The 16,838-nt window shown below is 36.1% G+C and overlaps 1 protein-coding gene across 2 annotated transcripts in view; it reads left to right on the forward strand.

The window, feature by feature from the left end:
- Window positions 1-16,266, forward strand: part of LOC101892501 (calcitonin gene-related peptide type 1 receptor) — a 63,735-nt gene extending 47,469 nt beyond the window's left edge. The window contains exons 3-11 of one of the 2 annotated variants that reach the window (XM_020037054.2): window positions 1,641-2,040; window positions 7,400-7,490; window positions 7,581-7,672; window positions 7,855-7,981; window positions 8,187-8,288; window positions 14,963-15,105; window positions 15,201-15,274; window positions 15,383-15,489; window positions 15,600-16,266. In XM_020037054.2, coding sequence (XP_019892613.1) covers window positions 1,641-2,040; window positions 7,400-7,490; window positions 7,581-7,672; window positions 7,855-7,981; window positions 8,187-8,288; window positions 14,963-15,105; window positions 15,201-15,274; window positions 15,383-15,489; window positions 15,600-15,872 — 1,409 coding nt within the window. In that variant the 3' untranslated portion in view covers window positions 15,873-16,266. The remainder of the gene's footprint in view (window positions 1-1,640; window positions 2,041-7,399; window positions 7,491-7,580; window positions 7,673-7,854; window positions 7,982-8,186; window positions 8,289-14,962; window positions 15,106-15,200; window positions 15,275-15,382; window positions 15,490-15,599) is intronic. The other variant, XM_011294592.3, reaches the window with a different exon arrangement.
- The last annotated feature ends 572 nt before the right edge of the window (window positions 16,267-16,838 follow it).

A 16,838-nucleotide genomic window follows, 5' to 3' on the forward strand; every position in this document is an offset into this window, starting at 1 on the left:
ATACCGAATGTAAGGAGGTACTGATATATGGGGCCTATACGAAGACCTGGACCTGCATAAGAAATTTTCTGTCACGGACTGTAGTTCCCATTACGAATTCTAAATACGTAATTTGAAACTACTACGGTGAATAATGACGCTAAAATCATCAAAATACCGAATATTGGGAGGTACCGTTATATGGGGCTGTACGAAGACGTGGACCTGCACAGACAATTTTCTGTCTTAGGGTGTAGTATCCATTTCGAACTGCAAATACCAAATTTGAAACAATTCCGGCGAATAATGTCGCAAAAATTATCAAAATACCGAATATCGGGAGGTACCGTTATATGGGGGCTATATGAAAACGTGGACCTACATGGTCCATTTACGAACTTAACCTGCCTACTTGCAAAATAGACGTGTGTGCACAATTTAAGCCTTCTATCTCAATTCGTTCGAAAGATAGCGTGATTACAACAGACAGACAGACGGACAGACAGGCGGACATTCCTAAATCGTCCTAGAATTTTAAGCTGGTCAAGAATATATATGCTTTTTTGAGTCTAAGATCATTATTTCGATGAGTTACAAACGGAATGACAAAATGAATATACCCTCCATAGTATGGTGGAGGGTATAAAAAAAACAACTCGCCAGAAACCCGTACCGGGCCAGCTGGAAAAATCATAAAAACGATAAATTGGGGATATAAATGATATAAGTACATGACATTAAATCGATCTAAATTTTCGAAATAATGGTATAGTTTATGGTGTGTTTAACTACAAATCAACGATTACAAGTTCAATACGAGCAGCGAACAATATAAGCTGGATTTTAAAAATAAACAAATCCTTTTTCTGCTTATCTGTCGGGGCTATAAGAAATGACAACCGAAATTGTCCATCTTCGAAGTTGGTCTACAGCAGTATCTCTCAAAGTAAGGTTGCGACCCACTGGAGAAAATATTGTTTGGGCCCCGAAACCTTCTTTGTGGCCAGAAGATTAAATGTTGGAAGAAAGTGCTATACAATTCAACTAGATGAGTCTACCGACTGTCGAGGCTTTTTCTATATTTATACGTTATATATGGCAAGAAAATGATGATGAAAATATTTTATTTCTTGTAATGACTGATGGATCGCAGACTATGTCTATGTTTATTAGATTTAAAAATTTGCTAATATCCAAATTTGCCCTTAATTGGGGGTGCATAAATTTTCACAGATTCAGACACGCTTAAGCAGGGTAGCCATTTCCTCGAGAACCTTTTTGAGGCTATACCTATTCCTTATTTTAGGAAGTCTCTGCGGAAAAAGTAACTTTTGAAGAACTGAATTCTTCATAGACATGTTCGTGTTTGGACAAATGAACGAGGACATTTTTCCCCAAGACAATCTCAATTCAACGTGCTACCTCGTTCACTCTTCCGCTTAGCTGTCGTTGCATTAATGACAAGAATTTCAAGAATTCCACAAAATAAATAAAGTTTAAAGTTCACATGGTTTGCAGCAGTAATTTTCTCCGCAAATAAAATGTCAAACGAAATGTAACAATCAAATTAGTGCCACTCATTGCTGGCAATTGTTATCATTTATTACCTATAACTGTATTCGCATTTTCATCTTCTGTTTTGTCTTTGTCTTCCATTGCAGAATATCCCACAGCAATACCACGTTACGTTGAAGATGCCATACTGAATGAGGGTTCCATCGATATTGAAAATGTCGATGTGACCGATGCTGAACGTAATGAACTGTATGCCACAATAAGTGCAGCTACACTGACACCAAATCTAATTACCACACAAACCGATGCACCATCTGATGCTACCACTCCATCATCGGCCCTGCAATATTCTACCGCTCTCGTGCTAAACGCCAGTGAAAAGGGTTCAACCACAACAACACCATCTACACCCGGTGGACAATTGTTTTGTCCACTTCGTTTCGACGGTTATCTCTGTTGGCCACGTACGCCAGCTGGCACTGTGTTGAGTCAGTATTGTCCGGACTTTGTTGAGGGCTTTAGTAGTAAATTTCTGGCCCATAAAACGTAAGTATCCTGTTGGACATGTACGAAACCTACTTACAACGACAACAACTATGTAAACTATGCGGGTTGTGGGGTTTTCTCCTGCATTTTTTTTTTTTGAGTTTGTTGTCGATGTAGTTGTTGTTGTTGCTACTTCTGAAAGCTGTTTGATAGTGCCGTAGTCGTTTGTAACACATTTGAGTGGCTTACCTTTGGTCTGAGGAATGCTTTTAAAAGATTACCACCAACAGAAATGGTGGTGATGGCAGAAAATGCTACAAAGTTGTCTTACTTAAACATAAATGAGACCTTTGGGTAAAAAGCAAAAGCAAAAAAATATTGTCTGCTCCTTGGTTTTGCCCCAAAGATACTTCGAGACATACTTTTATATTCATAAAGCGTTTTTCCAACATTTCTTTTAATTGTTCCATTCATTTGGGGAATATGGAAAATTGAATGCCAAAAAAACAAGCACGTCCTTTTATGTTTCATTATTCTGCCGAGATTGGCAAAAGTTTATAAAGGAAATGATATTTGAAAGATGAAGATGCAAATGAAAGATGTTTTGGGAAACAAAAATTATTGGATAAAATTTGGATGGAATTTAGTTGCATGTGTTTAAGAAAACTATGTTGAGGTATGTTAACTTTGGTGTTTTGTGGGAAGGGCACTAGTATATATACAGGGTGACATGAAACAAGTTAAAAATCAGTAAGTTCGGCCGGGCCGAACTTTGAATACCCTCCACCATTTGGAATGAGTTTAGAAATAAAATTCTGAAAAAATTTTGTTAAAGTTTTAAAAATACCGAATATTGCCGTTACCGAATATTGTCTATACGACGTGGACCCACACAGGCATTATTTTTCATAAGTCATTACCAAATTCTAATTCGGAACTTGAAATAAATGGTGAATAATATAGCTAAAATCGTCAAAATATAGAATATAGGGAGGTACCGTTATATCGGAGCTGTGCGAAAACCAAGACCATAATTGACAATTTTCTCTCATAGGCTGTAGCATCCATTACGAACTTCACATACGACATTTCAAACAATTTCGGTGAGTAATGTACCTAAACTCATCAAAATATCGCATATCGGGAGGTACAGTTATATGGAGGCTATACGAAGACGTGGACCTACATGGCTCATATTCTGTCTTAGGATGTAGTATCCATTACGAACTTTAAATACCAAAATTGAAACAATTCCGGTAAATAATGTCGCTAAAATGATCAAAATACCGAATATCGGAGGGTACCGTTACATGGGGGCTACACGAAGACATGGACCTACATGGCCCATTTTCTGTTTAGTGCTGTAGAATCTATTAAAAACTTCAAATACCAAATCTGAAACAATTCCGGTGAATAATATCGCTTAAATCATCGAAATACCGAATATCAGGAGGTACCGTAATATGGGGGCTATAAGAAGACGTGGACCTGCACAGACAATTTTCTGTCTTAGGCTGTAGTATCCATTTCGAACTTCAAATACCAAATTTGAAACAATTCCCGTGAATAATATCGCTAAATCGACTCAGAATTTTACGCTGGTCAAGAATATATATACTTTGTTGGGTCTGACATGAGTATTAAGAGGAGTTACAAACGGAATGACAAAGTTAATATTCATTCCATAGTATGGTGGAGGGTATACAAACTGCAACAAAGTCAAACGCCATAATTTTGGAATAAGTTTAGGTTTGTTTGAATTGGTCACCTTTGGCACGAATTATGGCCTTCAAACGAATGTTGATCAGCGGTATTGTGGCCCATTTGCGACGAAGGGTGATCGACACGTTGGTGTTTTTTATTGCCATCTGAAGGTGCACATTTTCAGCTGACCTCTTTGGCAAGTAAACATGATCATTTTGTTTGTTTACATACTGCTTGACAATGAATGTTTTCTTATCGGAGAAAACCAAATTCGGTAGTTCACCACTTTCGGCCAACCGAAGCAACTCTTTAGCTCTTTTGACTCTATTTTCTTTCTGTTGTGGTGTAAGTTCTTGCACTTTTTGGAATTTCAAGGGCTTTACCCCTAGCTCATTTATCAATATCAAGTTTCGTATTGGGTGTTATATGTTCACAAAGATGTTCGAAAGACGTCCATTGTTTAGTATAGCTCCTCCTTAATATCATGTTATGTTCGACAATATTTATGTTTATTGAGAGGTAGAGTTAACCGATATGGCGTACCTTCATTCCAGACCTAGGGGTCATTATTGTATGAAATAGACCCTAATGGTATAAAAACTTATAATCACCAACGATTGCAAAACTAAATAGGTTTTCGGTAAGCGGTGTTATTTTGGAATATTTTTGATGGTTAATTAGAAAAGTTCACAGTGTGTTTTTATGGTTATGGAAATGTATACTAGTGTAACAACTTTATTAAAATGAATAAGGCAGGACTTCAGAAAACTTGGTACTGAAGATAAATTAGCACGGATTAGCAGCATTTTTCTAGACTATCTTCAGTTCAATAGTTGTAGATTTTTTAAGACTTTTCAAAGATCATCTTCAGGTCAATAGGCATAGATTTTTTTAATAATTTTCCAAAGACTGTCTTAAGTGCTTTAGGCGTGAATTTTTTAAAAATTTTCAAAGAATATTTGCAGGTTAATAGACGTGGATTTATTAAGAAATTTTCAAGACTATCTTCAGTTCAATAGGCGTGGATTTTTTAAGAATTATTTAAGACCATTTTCACAACAATAGGCTTCGATTTTTTTAAGATTTTTTCAGGACCATCTTCAGTTCAACAGGCGTGGATTTTTTTAAGGATTTTTCAAGACCATCTTCAGTTCAATAGCCGTGGATTTTTTTTTTTGAAATTTTCAAGACCAATAGACGTGGATTTTTTTAAAATTTTTTCTAGACCATTTTCATTTCAATAGGCATGGATCTTTTTAAGAATTTTTCAAGACCATTTTCAGTTTAATAGGCATGGCTGTTTTTAAGATATTTTTTTGGTCAATAGACCTGGATTTTTATACCCTACAACACTATGTGTTGCGGGTATTATAAGTTTGATTGGGCCAAAAATTATGTAACACCTCGAAATATTGGTTTCCCACATAGGAAAGTATATATGGATCTTCCTATCTCGCCGAGCTGAGTCGATCTAGCTATGTATGTCCGTCCGTCCGTCTGTCCGTCTGTCCATGTTAATTTGTAATCACTCTACAGGTCGCAATTATGGCCCGATCTTCACGAAATTTAGAATGTAGGTGGGGTTGAGGTCAGAATAGAACCCTATTTCTTTTGGAGATGATCGCCAAATGTTTAGGGGTTGAAATGGACCAAATACTGAAAAAATATTGGATTTTGCAGTAGCTATACAGGTCGCAATTATAGACCAATCGACGCGGAATTTCGCATGTGGCTAGAGTTTAGGGCAGGGAAGAAGCCTACCAATTTGGGTGGTCATCGGATAATATTTAGCGGGTAAAATAGACCATATCTTTTGTGTTGAAAAATTCAAAATTTTTCATTAAACCGCCAATATTTTAAATCCCGGCTAAATCACAAAGCCATGACAAGGCTACTTCTGTTCTTTACATTGATGTTAACATCCAACAAATCGGATATGTAGCAAAATATGTGCGATATATATGCTTGAAAGATCTCTTATATGTCGAGAACGGCTGAACTGATTTCGATAGTTCTCATTAATTCAGAATGGTCTCTTGGCAGGAAACAAAAAACGTCTAAAAAAATCGTATAAAAATACCTCTCTAAAGATGAAAATATTGATTTTGTAACATTTTCTCATATTTTTTCAATTTTGTCATATTTTTGGCATATTTTCATTTTGAATTAAACATTTGGTAATATTTCTACAGCTAACATAACTAAGTAGTTAGGATATCAGGATATCATATACAGATCGCATTTATGGCCCGATCCATACGAAATTTTGCATGGGGATAAGATGAGGGTCAGAATAGAAGCCTACTCTTTTTGGAGATGATCGCCATATATTTAGGGGTTGAAATGGACCAAAAAACTGCAAAATTTGTCAACAGGTCGTAATTATTGCCCGATCCTCGCGCACATTTGGATGGGGGTTATCGGACATTGCAAAAGCCAAGCAGTTTTGGATGGCCATCCCAAAAATATTCAATGTGTGAAATAGGTTGCCAACTTTTGTAGACAAAATACCAAAATGTCCATTCCGGTGACTTTTTGGAGAATTCACAAATACAGGAAAGACGCACTTCTGACTATTTCGTTAACGCTGATTTCGTTGCGTTTCAGTCAAAAACCAATAATAAATGTTAATCTTTTGCCACGTCTGAGGGATTATAGGTCTTTGGGAAATATTAGTTCCAGATCTAGGAAGACAATTTATGTGCAACATCTACCAATAAATTGGAAATGAGCAAATTAGTTTAAGTTGCTATTTTTCGAAAATTGGAGAACGAAACCTAATGGTTTTCTTTTATTATTTGTCACAATATCTTGTGGAATTCTTTCGAGTATCTCGCCTATATAAACTGCATCGTTTATTATAGTGTTGTAGGGTATTCAACGGTCGGCCCCGCTCGACTGTAGCCTTTGCTTACTTGTTAGGTTTGGATTTGAATTTTTCAAAGATTTTTTTTCAGTTCAATAGGCGTAGATTTTTTTAGAATTAATCAAAGATTTTATTGGTCAATAGGCGTGAATTTTTAAAAATTTTTCAACGTTTTTTTCAAGTCAATAGGCGTGGACTTTTTTTTGAATTTTTCAAAGAAATTTTTCAGGTCGATAGTCGTAGATTTTTTTAGAATTTTTCAAAGATTTTTCCGGGCAATAGGCGTGGATTTTCTAAAATTTTTTCAAAGACCATCTTCAAGTCAATATGCGTGGATTTTTTAAGAATTTTTCAGGTCAATATGCCGGATTTTTTTATGATTTTTTAAAAATAATAGGCGTGGATTTTTTAAGATTTTTAGACACAATCGTTCCAAATTAAAATAATATTTGTTTCAAGATATCAAATACAGCCTAGAAATACCATTGTAAAATGTTGTCTCCCTTCAATTTAATGTAAATGGTGCATCAAACATGTTAAGATTTGTAATATTATATACCCTAATAATCTATAGCTGTTATATTTGATACGAGAGGATACATGCGACATAGAAACACCTTCGATAAATTTAGTGGCACTAGATTATGTTTTCAAATTTTAATCGCCCAAATATTGGTATCTGTCACCTCAAACCGTATAATACAGAATAAGGCCTCTTTTTGGAAAACTTAAATTGAACAATTTTTGTCTGTCAGCAATTAAGGTCTATCTTCAAATTGAATATTTCCCCCTCAACACAGATAACGAGCACACACACACCTACTCATTTAAATTTCAATTTAATTTCAGTTGTTTAGAAAATGGCACTTGGTATCATCATCCGGACAGTCTACAAGAATGGTCAAATTATACAAACTGTATAGATTACGAGGATTTAGAGGTAAGATGCCGAAACTAGCAATGACACAATTCAAAATTGAATTTCGGCCAAGAAAAAAATTAAATTTGAATATCTTTTCATGTACATCAGTTTCGTACGTTCGTCAATGAGCTGTATGTAAAAGGCTACAGTGTATCCTGTGTGGCATTATTCCTGTCATTGATAATATTTTTGGGTTTCAAGTGAGTAAACAATGCCGAAGTGTAAATTAAATGGATTTCACGCAAATCCATTTGCTCAGTGGTATAGCGTCAATCTTCCAATGTAAACAGTGTTTTTTTTTTCTTATTTATGTCTTTCAATTAAACTTCCACTACAACTTTACTATGGCGTTTTTTTTTTTTCGTTTTGCCTTCTGTTTCAGGTCCTTACGATGCACCCGGATACGTATCCATGTTCATTTGTTTGCATCGTTGGCATTTACATGTATCACCTGGATTATGTGGTATAAACTTATTGTCGAAGATCCACAGATTATACGTGACAATCCGGTAAGAAGACAAACTTTGAGTGCGTGTCTGTATTGCAGTATGTTTGTGTGTATTTTAATTTAAAATGTTAAAGTACATTTGGTTTGTGAGTGTGCGTGTGTGCCGATGACCCTTGAGGTCGTACATCCATGTATGCAATAATACAAATATTTTATTTTTTTTTTTTATCCTTTTCCAATTCTGACTATCGAATGTCAATTCCCAGTACTGGTGCATAATACTTCATTTGGTCATCCACTATTTCATGTTGGTCAATTACTTTTGGATGTTCTGTGAGGGATTACATCTTCATTTGGTATTAGTTGTGGTAAGTACAAAGGGGAAACATTTCCATATATCAACTGTCAAGAAGATTGAAGAGGACTACCATTATGCTTTAATTTCAAAAGGTTATTGAAAATTTAAACAATCGCAATAAATATTTATCGTCCACATTTAATCCCTGTATATTTGGAGTCATGGGAAAGTAATTAAGTCGTTTAAGTTCTTCGGCAGCTATCCATGTCACTATAAGTCCACCACCATGTCACCATAAGTCGTTTTGGACAAGCATAAGTCAGAACAAGTAAAAAAGCAGTAAGTTCGACCGGGCCGAACTTTGAATACCCTCCATCATTTGGAACGAATTAGAAAATTTTCAAAAAAATAAAATCCATTAAAAATTCTTTTAAAATCTTTAAAATATCTAATATAGGAAGGTGCCGATATATGGGAAGATATACGATATTGTGAACCTATAAAGACAAATCTATGTCTGTGTGTAAAGTACTCACAAGGAACTCCTTGTGTGGATTTTCAGATAATTCCATTGGAAAAAGTGGCTAAAATCATCAAAATACCGAATATAGGGGAGTACCGTTATATGGGCGATATACGATATTGTGGACCTATATAGACAATTCCGTTTCAGGGGTAAAGTGCTCACAAAGAACTCCGTGTGTGGATTTTCAGACAATACGATTGGAAATGTGGCTAAAATCATCAAAATACCGAATATCGCAGTGAGCTAGACGTTATCGTTAACCTATATAGAGAATTCTCTGTCGGGGAGTAAAGTGCTCACAAAGACCCCTTTGTGTACAAAGAACCCCTTGTGTACAATGAACCCCTTGTGACCATTCCGTTGAAAAATGTGGCTAAAAACATCAAAATACCGAATATCGGGGGTACCGTTATATGAGGGCTATACGATATCGTGGACCTATATAGATGATTCTCTGCCGAGGCATAAAGTACCCACAAGGATTTTCAGACAATTCCATTGAAAAATGTGGATAAAATCATCAAAATACCGAAAATCGGGGGGGGGGGGGGGGGGACCGTTATATGGGGGATTTACGATATCGTGGACCTGTATAGACAATTCTCTCGCTGGGGCTAAAGTACTGGCAAGGAACTACTTTTGTGGATTTTAAGACAATTCCATTGAAAAATGGGGCTAACTTCATCAAAATATCGAATATCGGGTGGTACAGTTATATGGGGGATGTACGATATCGTGGACCTATATAAACAATTCTTTTTAAGGGGGTAAAATGCTTACAAGAGACTCCTTTTGCGGAATTTCAGGCAATTCCATTGAAAAATGTGGCTAACATCATCAAAATACTGAATATCGGGGGTACCGTTATATGGGGGCTATACGATATCGTGGACCGATATAGCCCATCTTCGAACTTGTCCTGCCTGCAGAAAAAAGAGAAATCTGTGCAAAATTTTAGCTTCCTATCTTAATTCGTTTAGACTTTAGCATGATTACAACAGATGGACGGACGGACAGGGCTAAATCGTCTTAGAAATATACGCTGATCAAGAGTATATATACTTTGTTGGGTCTAAAATGATTATTTCAATGAGTTACAAACGGAATGACGAACTTAATATACCTTCCATACTATTTTTGGTGGAGGGTATAAAAATTTGGAAAAAAAAAATCATAAACATATGATCTACGCCTTAACGAGACAAAAGACAAACATTAACCAGTAAAGAAAGTCTTAAAGTCGGGCGGGCCGACTTTATGATAGCCTACAACACTTTGCTAATTTAGTAGAGCTCCGCATAACAATTAAAAGTTTTTATGGGAGAATTCAATCATACACGCTATGATTATAATTATAATTTAAAGTTCAAAGGACTAATTTGTAGCATTTGTATCTTTTAAATTCGGACTTGTATTGCACATTTGGTGCACAATTAATTTGAAATCGGATAAAAATTTGCTATATATTTCCCTGAATATCGCTGTTACGGAGTGCATATTATGACTGTGGGTAACAAATATAACAAATCGGATGAACAGTATATATGGGAGCTATAGCTGTATCTGAACCGATCTTCACCAAATTTGACATACTAGCTTCTACACTCAATTCGGTCGTGAGTGCCAAATTCCATCCCATTTGGACAAATATTAGACGTTTGGTGCACAATAAAAGGTAAATCGGACGAAGCTATATATGGGATCTATATCCAAATCTGAACCGATTTCGATCAAATTTGGCATACTTATTTTCAGGTCCAATCTGATCGTACGTGCAAAATTTCATACTATTCGAACTGATATTACACGTTTGGTGCACAATAAAAGGCAAATCGGACGAAGATATATATGGGAGCTATATCTAAATTTTGATCAATTATCTCCAATTTCAATAGGGTTCGTCCTTGGGCCAAACTAATGATTTGTGCAAAATTTTTTTTGCGAACTGTACATTGTTTACAAAAATACATGGATAGACTGACGGATAGATGCATAAATCGACTCAGAATGTGATTCTATGCAGATCATCAAAAGGAACTATGGGTCTATCTCGTTTCCTTTTGCCTGTTACAAAGAAGTGCACAAAGACATAATACCCTGACCACCTTGTGGTGTAGGGCTTAAAAATTCAGCTGAGCCTGGAACTTAAAGTAACATTTAGTACTTTTCGTTGAATTTTAGTACTCATTTTCAAAACCGTTCCATATATCAATCCTAGACACCAACAGTTATCTCCAAGACCAAGTTTAATACCATTTAGTACTTTTCGTACAATTATAGCACACATTTCCGAAATCACATCCATATGTCCAGTCCACAAACGAACTGCAACCATAACATCAAATTTCAAGCATTATCTTTTCACCTAAAAATTTACGAAATATAGTACTATATAGTACAATTTAGTACTTTTCGTGCACTTGAAATATACATTTCCAAAATCACCTCCACATTTCAATCCCAGATACCAAGTGGAGGATTTCAGCTCTAACCCTTCACTCGATACTGTAACACTTAGTGCTTTTCGAACAGTTGTAGTATCCATTTCCAAAACCACCTTCATGTATCAAACGTACTATCCAGCTTTGATTCTCATACCAAAATTTTTAGCTCCAACCGTCTATCCCTTTTTCATTCTAAATTTCAGAATTCTGGCTCATTCCGTTTGTTCAATTCAAAGTACTAACTTTTTAGTACATTTTAGCACATTTTTTATCCTTTTAGTACGGATTTTCAAAAACTCTGACTTATTACACGTTTACGCAGCAAGACGTGCAGATTTTAGATATTCCAGTTTTAGCCGGTTCGTCTGGACGTTGATTATATCTTCCTTTATATTTATAAAAGAATGAATGTCTGTACGTTTGATTGTTTGTTTGTTATTTATAGACCCAACAAAAGCTAAACAGATTTTCCTGAAAAATTTCAAATACAGCATTGTATATAGAATTAGCATTGTATAGCATTAGAATCGGAGGTACCTCCAAAAAATTTAGTTTTTGTATACACATATATATTGATCGGTTATAGATACAGTATTCAAATTTGGAATATGACACGGAATTCGATACAAGAATTAACTTTGAAAATCATAACGAAATCAGATCAGATTTGTATATAGCTCCCATATATATACTCGGCCGATCTCACTTATTTAATGCAATAAACACGCTATGTAACTATATTGAAATCAGTACAGATTTGGATGTAGCTACCATATATATTTTCGGCCGATTTCGGGTATTTCATGCATCAAACACGCTATGTATCTCCAATTTCAATAAAATCTAAAATACGCAACGGAATTTTGTACAAAAGCTTATTTGCCACATTATAGAAAAATCGGTTCAGATTTGGATGTAGAGGGTGAGATAAAAACTGCAATAAAGTCATAATTTTTAATTTTTGTACCCTCCACTTTGGAAAGGAGGGTATATTAACTTTGCCATTCCGTTCGTAACATCCCTAAATATTCGTCGTAGACACCATAATGTATATATTCATAATTCAAAGACGATTTAACGATGTCCGTCTGTCTGTCTGTCTGTTGAAATCACGATACAGCACACATTATTTGATGTAGAGCACCAAAATTTAGCAGAGCAATTTTTATTGTGTCTAGGATGTTTGGTATTGAATATTAGATATATCGGCCCACATTTTGGTAGAGTCCCCATATAACGGTACATCCCGATATTCGGTATTTTGATGATTTTTGCCACACTTTTTCACGGATTTGTCTGAAAATTGGTATTTGTAGGTCATAATGGGTCCTAGTTCGTGCGGCGAAACATTGTATGTATAGGTCCACGTTTTGGTATAGCCCCCATATAACGGTACCTCCCTATATTCGGTATTTTGATGATTTTTACCACATTTTTTCACGGATTTGTCTAAAAATTAGTATTTGTAGGTCATAATGGGTCCTAGTTCGTGTGCCGAAACATTGTATGTATAGGTCCACGCTTTGCCTCCATATAACGGTATCTTCCGATATTCGGTATTTTGATGGTTTTTGTCAGATTTTATCACGGATTTGTCTAAAAATTGGAATTTGTTGGTCATAATTGGTTCTAGTGTTTCCATTACCCTGAGGTGGAGGGTATTAAAAGTTCGGCCCGCCCGAACTTAATGATGAAACCGTCACACGCTGCCCAAATGTTGCTCTGCGGTATTTTGGCTAATTTCCGGCGAAACGCTTGCTTGAGGTGATCGACACTTTGGTATTTTTTAGTGCCAACCTTGCTTTCCAAAATACTCCAGACACAATAGTTCAACGGATTGTCATCCGGAGATTTTGGTGACCATTGTGCGCTGGAAATGAAGCGAATAACCTAATTTTGTAACCATTCTTGGGTGGCGCGTGCTGAGTTCTGTTGGAATGTCCAAGAGCTGCGGCCAAAATGTTTGTGTGTCCAAGGCTTTAACACAACCTCCAGAATATTTACGCCATAATATTCGGCATATATTCTCATGCCACGGTCGATTAATACGAGCGGATAGCGACCATCGGCTCTTATGACGGCCACACCATCACCATGGCCTGCGCATGAGTTCTGGTGGCCAACCCAAGGTGCACATTTTTAGCTGACTTCTTTGGCAAGTAAAGACGATCATTTTGTTTGTTTACACACTGCTGGACAACGAATGTTTTCTGACCGAAAAAAAAAAAACAATTCTTTTTCGAAGCGAAGCAACTCTTTAGCTGTTTTGAGTCTATTCTCTTTCTATTACGGTTTACGGGTTTTCTGGAATTTCAAAGGCTTCACCCCGAGCTAATTTTTCAATATTTGCCGAATGGATTATTGTGACATGTTCACCTCACGATCCATTTTTCGGCCACTACGACGGGGGTTTCGATTAAGTCGCTTCTTTACTTTTCGAACCATTTCTGCCGATGTTGCTGTTTTCTTCCGTAACGGTAACGAGCGATGGTACGAAACCCACAAGATTTATTCACATTTAAATGCTGGAGTGCTCTAACGATTGCCACTTGTGGTTTTACAGCCACATATAAAGAAATCACACTATCACGCTTGAATTCCATCACGAATAAATATTTTTCTGGATAATTCTCACTAAAATTCGTTTGTACGCTTGTAAAATATATAAAGAGCTGTCACTGGAATAATTTTAACAGCTATCGGGCTAGTGGCTTAGGAATGACAGCAGTGTGAATTTGCTTGCAGTCATTCCGTTTGTAACTCATCGAAATAATCATTTTAGACCCAACAAAGTATATATATTCTTGATCAGCGTAAAATTCTAAAACGATTTAGCCCTGTCCGTCCGTCTGTCTGTCTGTCTGTTGTAATCACGCTACAGTCTAAACGAATTAAGATAGGAAGCTAAAATTTTGCACAGATCTCTCTTTTGTCTGCAGGCAGGTCAAGGTCGAAGATGGGGTATATCAGTCCACGATATCGTATAGCCCCCATATAACGGTACACCCGATATTCGATATTTTGATGATGTTAGCCACATTTTTCAACTGAATTGTCTGAAAATCCACACAAGGAGTTCCTTGTGGGTACTTTATACCTCGGCAGAGAATTATCTATATAGGTACACGATATCGTATAGCCCCCATATAACTGTACCCCCCGATATTCGGTATTTTGAGGATTTTAGCCACATTTCCCGATGGAATTATCTGAAAATCCACACAAGGAGTTCCTTGTGAGTACTTTACCCCCAGACATAGATTTGTCTATATAGGTCCACAATAGCGTATATCCTCCCATATATCGGCACCTTCCGATATTAGGTATTTTAAAGATTTTAACAGAATTTTCAATGGATTTTATTTTTTTGAATATTTTCTAATTCGTTCCAAATGGTGGAGGGTATTCAAAGTTCGGCCCGGCCGAACTTACTGCTTTTTTACTTGTTTCATCTCACCCTTTATTGTTTTGTATGGTATATAGTTTGTATAGTATAGCGATTCTTTTGAGTCTAAACATCGCTTTAAGTGCTGACAGGTTTGCTATCAAAATGCAAAATAAACGATTGAAAAATCTCACGTTACCAATGACTGTAGCACGATGTGTAAACTATGCTTTAATAATCATTTCGCTATTTCAAACACACTTTAATCGAGGTAAATTTTTTATTTGGTGACGAACATGTTGTGGATTCGTTTGAATTTTACAAAATTATATTTTAGCTGCATGCTCCCCCGCCCCCCGAAAATTAAAAATTAACGTTGAATTCTCCAGTACCCCTTATGTTTTCCACCAAAGGTCTTCGTCAAGGACACCATTGTGATGCGTTGGTTCAAAATCTTCTCCTGGCTATCGCCGTTGATTTTTGTGGCAGCATACGGAGTGGCACGATACTTTCATCCCGAGGACAATAAACAGTAAGTAATTAATATTCATGAGAGCGAAACGAAACGAAAATCTCATATCCTGTTTTTTTTTTCTCCTCTTCTGCTCTGCGATTAAATAAAAACAGTTGCTGGATGAATGATAGTTTTTTGCTTTGGATATTTTCGGTGCCGGTGTGCATATCTTTGGTATCAAGTTTCTGTAAGTTTGTCATTAAAACCAAGAACAAAGTTTCCTTTAGTCAATAATGATTTCCTGTAATCGGGAGCAAATGACATATGTATGTTTTCACCCCCTCCCCTCTTACAGTTTTCCTCATCAATGTCCTGCGTGTTATTGTGCGAAAATTACATCCACAATCAGCCCAACCGGCCCCCTTGGCCATACGCAAGGCAGTGAGAGCCACCATTATTTTGGTAATGTATCCATCCATCCATTATCCATCCACCGTTCACCTGTAATCGATTTATGTTCATTGGACTATAAAATTAATTTCCTCCATCTTTGTTTGTACATTTATTGACAGGTCCCCCTGTTTGGGCTGCAACATTTTCTGCTGCCCTATCGTCCGGATTCCGGCACCCCTTTGGAGCGCTTCTATCAACTGCTGTCTGTCATTTTGGTTAGCCTGCAGGGTTTTGTGGTGTCATTCCTGTTCTGTTTTGCAAATCATGATGTGACGTTTGCTGTGCGTAGTCTGCTAAATCGTTTGATGCCCAGCATTGTGTCACCGCCACCTCCGACGAGCAGCACAGGTCAAGTGGCCACAACTACTCCCAGTCGGGAGTTGGGTGTTTAAGAGATCAATCTGTTTGGACATATAAAAATGTCATATATTTCAACATAAATGTAACCCTCCAAATTAAATGTACAACCTATATGACACATGATAATATTAAGAAGAACAAAAAAAAAAAAAAAAACACATGAACAACAAAGCATATAATCGTACCTTACGCATCTAATAGAGTTTGATCTGTTTAGGTTCGAAATCTCTAGAGAGAAAAAATCAACTATTTATAATTTTTTTCAGTATCCGTGCATTTATTTTCGAACATTCTCTACTATTATTAATTATTGTGATTATGAAATATTAATACTCTACCTGATAACAAATATAAAAAGAACAAATAAAGATGTATGTATATGTGTGAATGCAGTATGTATGTATAGTCTAAGTGAAAAGAAAATGTCTCGTTATAACTTATATGTAACAATAAACTATATTAAATCTATGGTTTTATTCTGAATGATCCATGAGGGAAGGTGTATATTCGATATGGAATTGAAGGTAAGTTTAGCCATAGCCATTTGAGTTTACATCCGCACTATCCTCATACACACCGAAAAACACACCGAAGTAAGTTATACCCTACTCTCAATAAATCAGTTCTGAAAAGCAGTCGATCAATTGTTTAAACACTTGAGTGGTATTTTTGTTTTGTTTCCCTGATGGGCGGAAAATATTCCACCTTTTGGAATATTTAAAACTCCGATTTCAAGTATTTTTTTATGTTTTTGTCATGTTTTCTGTTTTATTTGAAATTTGGCCATTTTGAGTTCTTCTTATGTCGAAACGGTATTTACGAACAAAAAAAAACAGTAAAGAAAGTCTTAAAGTCGGGCGGGGATGACTTTATGATACCCTACTCCACTTTGCTTTTTTAGTAGAGCTCCACATAACAATTAAAAGTTTTTATGGGAGAATTCAATCATATACGCTATGATTATAATTATTATTTAAAGTTCAAAGGATTAAATATGC

This window comes from Musca domestica, unplaced genomic scaffold (assembly GCF_030504385.1).
Source record: "Musca domestica strain aabys unplaced genomic scaffold, Musca_domestica.polishedcontigs.V.1.1 13, whole genome shotgun sequence".
In the NCBI taxonomy this organism is placed as follows: domain Eukaryota; kingdom Metazoa; phylum Arthropoda; class Insecta; order Diptera; family Muscidae; genus Musca; species Musca domestica.